A 9,554-nucleotide genomic window follows, 5' to 3' on the forward strand; every position below is an offset into this window, starting at 1 on the left:
AAGTATGTCAGTAAACATCAAAGCTTTCACCCATGTTGAGAGTGGAGAAGCATTGGTGTGTCAAGCTTTGCGGAGAATGCTTAACCTGTGGCTAAGGCGGCATTTAGCGCGATCCAGACACGTCATCGTGTGGCTCATTGTGGCTAGTGACACGGTCAACCTGCCTGATAAACACCGACACCAACCCTCCCATCTCCACGCCGGCGCCTATGTGATTGAACTGACACGACAGGAAATGTAACGAACAGGGTCGTATACCACTCAGCAATTTGGGTACTTGCGTCATATTGCCTGGTATAGCCGATGATCCACGGCATTCAACCAACACGTTTCGTTCGCGCCGAACGGCAACCCGAGCACCGTATTATCGTAGCGACAGCTCTCTTCAGCCTAGCTATACATCAATGCGCATCTCCGATACTGGAAGTTCTTGCCGTTACTATCTATTTCAGGTTGGAATACCTGCCTGCTGACTTTGGGAGATGTAACCGTGGAGCCTCACCGACTGTGGGCCATCCTTGGATCACACCTGGTCGGCTAGCAGGTGATGTTTATCTCCATTTCGAGGACGGCGCATAAAGTCAGCCCCGCCGACGGGTGGATGCGGTGATTCCATCAATCGGTACTCGGCGTATCTTTTTGGCCGAACCAAAGTCACAAAGTCTCGAACGGCTTGCTCCTCCCGTAGGGCGCTCCGGCAAACAGGCCTCTCAAAGGGTCGCGCATCGACGCTCGATCGTATTCTAGACGAACCACCTGCACGCAGTTGGGGAAGGGCTTTGAACATGATTTCATTGAAGCTCGAAGGAGCGATGAGTTGGGCAAAGCGTCCTTGCACTGCTAACAAATACAAGGTTGTAGTGTCCGCGAGTCTGAAGACTCCAGAGAGCCTCAAGCGCCAGATATGACATGAAAGAGTACAACAAATTCTTCTACCGCCTATTAGCGCCAACATCCAACTATGGTAGCTTGTAGCTCGTAACCATCACCTAATTCCAGTCCTTATCCTCGGTTGACTTAGCAACGATATCTCAACGGCATGTTAAGTTCCTTTTGCTGCCTTAGCTTTATTGGAACGCCAAGGACTATCCCCAGGAAGGACCGCCAAGGTAAATCCTCACGAGGGATCGGTTACCACAGCGAACTGTTCAAAAACCCAAACAACAATGTCAAGTGGCTATCAAAGAATACTATAAGATTCATACGCCTAAGAGCGAGAAAGCTTGGCTACGGTGGCGAGCAGAGGGCTGGAATCAATTCCTGAGTGAATTTATTACTCACGCCTCCGTCCAGCCGATGGTGTAACAGCAGGAGAAGGAGATGTAAGAGAGTGTTGAGGAGTTTTGGCTCCCTTAAAGATATCGAGCAGATTTTTCCGGTGCCTAGTCTGGGCATCCCGTGCTAGGTCGAAGTTCTGGTGGCCTTGTGTAGCCTCCACAGCTGCGTCGAGCACCACTATGTTGGGGCGTTTTACGTTCATAGCAAAGCAGTACTCGATGCACTCCTGGCACTTATGAGCGAAATGATGGCGTGGAAAGCACTCGGAACAGGAAATACTGTGAAGGAACCCGTGCCGACAGCGGGGAGGACGCTGCTCGAATGGAGGCTGTACGGCATGTTTCTTGACATGCCAGCCGTCGGGGTAGATTGACGAATGTCTCCTGCCAGGGGCGGGAAGCATGCTACCTGGGTTGCTGAGCCGATCGTTGATGTCTTCGACAGAAGTGTCAACGAGAACGAAGATGCTATCCGTAACGGTCCTGTGCTGCTTGCAGATTTGCGTGATCTGCTGGCTCCGGGGATATGCCGTTCGCTGTTCAACATCGCAAACGTAGCGATCGTCGGACTCGTCTTTAGACATCTGACGAAGAGGGAACTTCTTGAAGGACTGCTGCTTCTTCGGATTGTAGTGGCTCTCATCCTGTCGACGATACCATCGTACAGGTTCCATGGCGGCCTCGCCACACTTGCACCGTCCGTAGACATGTGGATCGACTAACAACTTCTCTTCGACGTTGCTGATCCATTGCAGGATGGGCTTGCTGCCATAGTCTACCTTTCGAAATTGTTCGTTTGTTCGCAGGGTATTCTGTACTCTGCCAACCACCTCTTCTGTTCTACAATTGAAGTTGTAATCAGCAATGCCTTCATTGATGGCAAACTCCTCTTCGAAATCGAGATATGGCCTGGCCGAGTCGTTAGGTGAGTACTGGAAACGCCAGTGGGGCGGACACTCAGGCGTGTATCGCTTCTGGGACTGTCCAGTGATGAGCTTGATATATTCAAGGTTGTAACTGGAAGGTCCGTTATTGGCCAGCCTAAGCCATTCTATTTCCAGATCACGAACGAATACGTTGAAGCCGCTTTGATCTCGGGTTCTGTACCAGTATTCCGACTGCATGGAAGCGATCTTGTCGATTGTCCGTCTTGGAAGATACTTCTGGAGCCGATCGCGCATGTAGTCGATGTCAAACCTATCTGCTGCCACAGGACGATCTGGCCAAGACATCAACTCAGTACCTTGTTCAGAACCAGGCAAATAAACAGGCCCGACTTGACAAGCGTCGTTCGATGCGCAGAAATACTCACTGATCCTGAAGGTGGGGAAGTCATGCTCGAGGAGGACGGCTGCTAGCTGAAGACCGAGAGTATCAGTGGCGAGGTCAGGAAGTTCATTCAAAGAACTAAGAAATGCTTCTTGTTCATCCCAAACCATCGGTGAGGCGAGAAGATCATTAGTGTCATTACTATGGACGACCAATTGTGACGCCTGGACGACGCCTTCGGAGGGTGTGATTTGACTCGGTGAATCTGCGATACCATCCACAGAAGTGACGTCTCGCTCGGGAACGAAGTCGAGGGTCGACTCCTTCAGCCAAACTTGCATCCGAGGGGTATATAGCTCGACGATATCCGAAGTCACTTCCGGAAAGTTGATGGTCTCGACGACCGTGATAAGCTTGGCGTCATGATCAACAACGGGTCGAGTGTCTTCTGGAGGAGTGATGACGATGACTGGAGAACCAATTTCTTGAAGATGTTCAGGTGTGGTGGCGTATGGCGACTCAAGCGGTTTTAAAATCAGCATCTCATCGGGCCTTGGCTGCTCATAACCGCCAAACACTAGCCAAAGCAATAGGCTTGCTGTATCATAGCTTGAGAGGTCTTCGGAGATAAACTGAGCGAGCCACAGAGTTACAAAAGTAACGATGAGCATGACGACGCTCACCTTGACAGGCGAGAGCTCAACAGCCGCGTTGGTTCCGGAGGCAGATGAGACAGGTATTGACTGAATATTACGGCCGGTAGAGTCATGAAGCCACTGCGGAACCTTGGTAATGCCGTAGGAGATGGTGAGCTGGAATCCGAAAAGTGTTGGGCTTACAGTGTAAGTCTTGGCGGTATCGAACGTTGGCATCTCCGACAAGTCGCAGGCTGAAGACGAGCGGCGCAGTGTCATGGACGTCGTGCTTGGCGCTGCGGACGAATATGTGATTTCGCCCCATGCAGACGTGCCGGAAGAAATGGAGTTGACTGCGTCCTGCATGCGTGGACTGGGAGGTGTCAGGAGATTTGTCTAGGTAACAAGGGAAGTCACTGACCTTGGTGGAGCAGTTGGCGAATCTCATTGCGTGTGACCGCAGCCATCGGTGCCATAACGATTGCTGCGGTTGTGTTTGTACCAGTAGAAGCGGGAGCTACTATACAGGTAGCGGATGTGCTGACGTTCGAGAGCGGTCGTGGTTGGATTCAACTATTGGGTATGCCAGTTCACAGCTACCGAAAGTTGAGGCCAAGTTGAGTGGGTGGTGTTGGGTCAGCAAATAGAGAGCTTGAACGAGCCTCTATACAATGACAGGAGGCAATCATTTGCGCTAGCAGTGTTGCGTCGTACTAGTCAGACGCGCAAGTGAATGCACGTGAATCGTCGCAACAGAAGTATGCTCTAATTCACAGATCTTCCGATCGCCTGACTTAGCAGGTGGTTTGAAGAAGATACTGTACTTCTTGTAGCTCGCTGAGCATTCTTCACTACGGTGAATTCAGTGTTGCTCGTTAGCTCAGCCATAGTGAGGTGGTGCTCGAGCATGGCGATGAGCTACTTGTTGATGCCAAATGTATATATGAACTCGCAGCAGAGCGGTTGACGAAGTATTGGGTTCGCTAAAGGTGTCTTGAGCGGCGGTCAGGTAGCCCTCGAGGGCCGTAACCTACGCCACAGAATCCCAATGTTGCACCGCCAGAATCCCCAGCGGGGATAACTCTTGGCAAGACACCGTGGGGACATTTGAGTCATGTCCTTTGATAAGGTCTAAGCTGCATATCTGAGGCTCTAGTAATCATATTATTAAAGTCATTCGATCGAGATTCAGGAAAAGGACGTTGGACGATGCTGCTACAAGTAGTGTCCAACGTTTGATTTATCTTGGAAGCGTGATGCACCATCACGTTGTTGAAGGCAAATAAACAATGAGCAATTACGCAATGAAATGCTACTTGAAATGATTGTGGGTGCTGACAAGAGTCGAAACACTCTCTATTAATAAGATGTAGGTCATGGGGTATCGTTACGAAACTGTGATCAAAGGGTGTGGAGAGAACATAAGAAAGATCTAAAATCTACCGTGAGGACACCCGCACGTGTTGATTGACCAGCGACTCAGTGCTGTTCTCCCGTTGGGTTTCCTTGCTGGAAACATTGTCCGACCAGTTGTTCTGCGATGCAGGCGTTCTCCAGCCACTTATTCTCCTTCCATCGGCACCGTCAACTTCTACGTGGATGTCGGTCACGACTTGGATGTCTCGCCCTTCCTCGCTCGAGCCGTTCGAGCGCTTTGTTACGTCTAGAACGTAGTCGTCCTTGGTGCGTAGCGCTTTGCTGCCACCCCTGCTGCCGTATGTTCGATTCTGAGGTCGAGAGTGCGAATATATGCTGCGGTGTCTTGACGGGAAGGCTCTTGGAAGCCATTTGGTGATTAATGGCCTAAGCAACGGCAAGCAGGCGCAAATGATGCCAACATTGGATTCCACTGAACTCCAAGTCGCTGCGGGGGGATTGTCGTAGCTTGGATCGGCGGAGTTTGAGATTGCTACAAGGGACTGTAGACGCAGAATGGATACCAGGCAAACACTGCAAGGTTGCGCGTTAGTGTGACTTCTTTGTAACAGCTGAAAGCAGGGGTAGATCTGCTGCCCAACCGACCGCGAGAAGAGCCGGGAACACAACAAGGTACAAGGCGATAACCAAGCCATTTGTGGTTACACGATGAAACACATGTGCAACCACTTGCACAAAGGCCCGATGGAAACAAGGTGATACGAGTGAGGGGTACTTACAATCCACCGATCGCAAAGATCGAGATGAGTCCAATCTTTTGCCTTTTGCCCAAGTTGAGCTTCCGGATGACTGGTATAGGGAGGAGAATGATTGCGAAATCCGTGATGATATTGATGGCGGCGTTGGTGAACCAGACGGCGAATTGATTAAGGCAGGTAGCCTTCTCATGTGTCCAGAAAGCTCGCACGGGTACACACATGAAGATACTGGAGAAGACCGTCCAGATAGTGTAGCTGATGACAACAGCCATTGTAATCCAGTTTGCGACTTGGAAAGACTTGGTCGGGAAGATGCGTCGGTACTGGAGAAGCATCGATCCCTTGGTCAAGCCGAGTGACAGATAATACACGATAAGACTGGCCCAGAAAGCCTATCGCTTGGTGTTAGTGGAGATTCAGGGTGAGTGATGAGTGTTGCGTACTCTTAGGAACGTGGTCATATCACCATCATTGATAGTGTCGGTATGCCTGCCCATACCATTTTTGGCCTCTACAGAATGTTAGCCTCCATAAAGAGCTGTGGTTGGATGTAAGGGGAATACTGACGGACACCGATGCAGATGGTCAAGCCTATAGAGCAAAGCTAATAGAAGATTAGCAAGAGTCTACACAACGTGACGTGGAAGTTACTTACCATCGCAAGTGCTATGCCGGCATCCTCGATCCCCACGCAGCGAATTAGGAAGAACCGTGTGTATAGTCGAAGGCAGACGACTATGAAGGCCAAACCAGTGAACACCGTAGAGATCTCAACGGCTTGCCTGCCCCTTGGGTTATCAGATAATGATCCAGCCATGATATGATAGTGTAGGCCTGAAGATGACCAAATAAGGTGAATCAGGCGTCTTTTGCGGGAAGCATGGAGTATTTCACAATCTGCTCAGGGTCTCTGAACGAAATTGGTGGTATGCGCATCGATGGTGGCTGTACCTTTAACCGCGCTTATGCACGTCCCCACTTTCCGTACACCCACTGAACAAGTGACATTCGCCAATAGCTCCGCGGGTGCCAGGGTCTGCAGCCCTGTCAGAAAACCTTCGGCATGGCCCTGAGTCGAAAACGCGAGAGCCACCAAGTGTGTGAGATCGGTCTCAACACGTTCCTTGCGATGTTCCGGTCTTTCCGGGATCTGCAAGGAACCCAGTCCATGAGGTGTAGTAATCAGTCCGTCCGTGAGGCATATTGGAGAAGTTGTTCAACTTCAACTGTCATTTCCGTGCGATGATTATGTACGGGATGCCCTTGAACCGTTCGTGGTTCGTACGTTTTGCAATGGCGTATATGGTGCCACCAACCATGTTTGCCGGATGCAATGTTTCATCTCGATGCAGGTGGCTCCTTCGCCTGCCATCATCCCTGATGGAAAGATCGTAGAATTGCATCAGGGCTAAGGGATCGTGGATGTGATTCCTTCTCGGGACTCCCACCGAACGGAGAAGGATGCTGTGGATTCGGGGGGATCAGTCGAATACCGGAGGGATGCACATATGCAGGAACGTGGCGTGGACGGGGCGATGTCGTACAGGAGATGGGAGACTCTCATTCGCGGAAACTTGTAAGCGAAGCGTAAAAATCTGTGCACACAAAACCATGATCATCCTTCGTGCCTGCTAGATGCAGCTAAGTATGCACGGATCGAATGTAGAGATGAGCCCCATGTCTGTACGCATATACTACGCACTTTCATCTCTTACGTCGCTGTAGTATGGAGCTTTGGTTTTGGCGGTACATTGTCGCGAACCGTCTAAAAAGGAGCCCCCAAGTGTCCAACCACAACAGAACTTGGTTGGCTCAGGCCCGGGCCGGCTTCCTAGTGCTGGCCCATTGAAGGTGACAGGACGCTACCTCCTCCGTCGCAGTCGTCTAGCCGATCTCACAACGTCGCAACCTGATCTGCTGACTGCTGACGGGCTCGCAGCCTCATTGCAAACAAATACAGAGAAGCAAAACTCCCTGAAAATCTGCAGATCGGTCATCGACAATACGTGCGCAGCTGCTCGATAACACTTCGAGTCGCCGAGGTAGGTCAAGAGGTGGGAACGCTGGAAAATAGGTAAGATCAACCTTCGCTAGAAATTGGTGAGCAGAATAACTGTGGCCCTAAGACGTCCGCGGGTAGCCTTTAGACCGGATCTTGAGGTATGGGTGAGCCGCGATGACCCGAGGCCGGCCTTTCCTCGCTGAAACTTGCTATGGAGATTACCAACGGCCTGTAGCCGAGAGTTCGCACGGGAAGAGCTGTATATTCGTCGCTTGCTCCCTCACATAGATGAAGCACGGAATGGACTGCACAACAGTGTCGTTAACATGCTGTTGTTTTTACTAAAATTTTCCTTTGTTTTTCCCACCCCGCGGAGCAGGGTTTATTCGGTCCTCCTTTCCCGCACTGAAGGATCTGAGCCTGAGGATGATACCGATGAGGAGGGACTTAGCCTCTGCGACATAAGGATCGTCGACAGCGTAGTGTCACAAAAGGGTATGGTGTTGTGGAAACAGAGCGGATCTCTTCTCCACATCTTACGATTCGTAGGCGACCCCATGAGCTGGGCACCACGCGACGCCAAGGGGTTAGTATGCTTCGGTACTGCCTAGATGTTCGATACCCTCAACTTGTCAGACATCTTGTCAATCATACCAGATTCGACTCATAGACAGCCCTACACGCTGTTAAGGCGACATCATGCTGATCTCCTATCAAAAGTGGGTGAGGCGTACGTGCGAAGAGCTGTCGGCTGCGCATCACATATGCCGAGTAAGGGAAAGAGGGGTGTGCGCTTCAAGCACCTGGCTGTCTTCTCGCCCACCGAATCCTCCCCTTTCCAAGCCAAACATGATCGATCGCGGTGAAAACCGTTACATATGCCCATTGCGTTGATATCAAGGTAGCTGGAAAATGCCGTTTGACTGCTCATCCCCTGCACTCCATGTTGGCGCTCCGCTGCGCGCCTCCTACGACGCAGTTTTTCTTTTCACATGCGGCAACCCACCTTCGCATTCTTTTTCGCTGCCGAGGAAGAGGAAAAGCAACGCGACGCCTCACCCGCGGAGCCTCAATTGGCTCACATTACTGCATGACGCTGAATCTAAGTTTATTCGACTATGCTTTTGGGCTACAATCGAACGGCATCCTAGGACCCGAGAGGCAGCGGATGCCACTGTACACGTACTGTCGTACGCATTGCGAATCGGCGCTTTTACTTACCAATGGTTGCGCCCAACGCGCCGGGTCCAATTTCGGCCGACGTCGCAGGACCCAACATCAAGGCAGAAGTTGGGGACGGTTCGAACAGGACACAATCGTGGAGTCAACTCAAGATCGCAGGGGTATAGTGTTCGGTAGATCAGTTGTCGATCAGACGAAGTGCCTGACCTCTACCGTTGGTGTTCTACGGTACCCTTGGTAACTACTCTAAAAGCTCACTATGTTCGGGCCGCTCATCTCAGTACTCCCACCGGCTATTGAAGTAAGCACTACTACCTAGACGACAACAATTCTAGCGATTGCGAGAGAAGTAATCCCAAGGCCCTGGCGGGTTCCCAAAAAGCTCATGTTGTCCCCTGAGTGTAGTACGTCGCACCGCTCGCCGGGAACGACTTTGTACTGGGTCAAGGTAAACTCTCAATGTAAGAATGGTGCGGAAGATTGAGTCGCACCAGCAAAGTACATTGTTGCTAGCCAAGGAAGTTGCCTGCAGTCAAGGATTGCAGTAGATAGATACTATGATGGCACGATGCGGAGACCGCTGCATTGAGGAGGCCTAATAGCGACGCACGATTGGACATGATTGTAAAACGGGTATGTTATCCATATCTTGCCGTCGAAGTAAAAACCATGTAATACTATGTTTCGCTAATAGCATGCATACATTGCAGTGCATATGTTCGCCTTTTGAGACTCCATCACCCGGTGGCAGCATCGCTACGCGACACCAACTCTTCGTTTCCGCTTCCTATGCTCGTAGCCCAGCCTCCTCCACCGCAACTAGTAACCATCATCGATTCAGAATGCTGCAACAAGCGAAACGAGCCATCACAAGTCCAGCATCATCGACGAAACCAACAACGCAACCGATTCCAAACCCCTACGGACGAGCGAGATCAAGAAATGGAGGGGATGTCTACTGCGATGGTGCTTCCATACCTCCATCTTTTGGCACTGCTTCCACAAGTATCACGGCTCGGCTGATAAGCCCGTCTCGGGGCGAAGCCTTTCCCTG

General features: G+C 51.0%; 2 protein-coding genes across 2 annotated transcripts; both read right to left on the bottom strand.

Annotated features, from left to right (window-relative positions):
• Nucleotides 1-1,273: 1,273 nt before the first annotated feature.
• Nucleotides 1,274-3,648, bottom strand: J4E82_009255 (uncharacterized protein; the record flags this gene model as incomplete). Its single annotated transcript, XM_051735480.1, has 2 exons — nt 1,274-3,577; nt 3,640-3,648. 2 exons carry the CDS (start codon nt 3,646-3,648, stop codon nt 1,274-1,276), a joined length of 2,313 nt encoding a protein of 770 aa, XP_051584734.1.
• A 972-nt stretch (nt 3,649-4,620) lies between these two features.
• Nucleotides 4,621-6,133, bottom strand: J4E82_009256 (uncharacterized protein; the record flags this gene model as incomplete). Its single annotated transcript, XM_051735481.1, has 5 exons — nt 4,621-5,131; nt 5,338-5,708; nt 5,760-5,827; nt 5,884-5,920; nt 5,972-6,133. 5 exons carry the CDS (start codon nt 6,131-6,133, stop codon nt 4,621-4,623), a joined length of 1,149 nt encoding a protein of 382 aa, XP_051584735.1.
• Nucleotides 6,134-9,554: the final 3,421 nt, after the last annotated feature.

This window comes from Alternaria postmessia (genome assembly GCF_024291825.1).
Source record: "Alternaria postmessia strain BMP 2775 chromosome Unknown scaffold_86, whole genome shotgun sequence".
Lineage (NCBI taxonomy): Eukaryota > Fungi > Ascomycota > Dothideomycetes > Pleosporales > Pleosporaceae > Alternaria > Alternaria postmessia.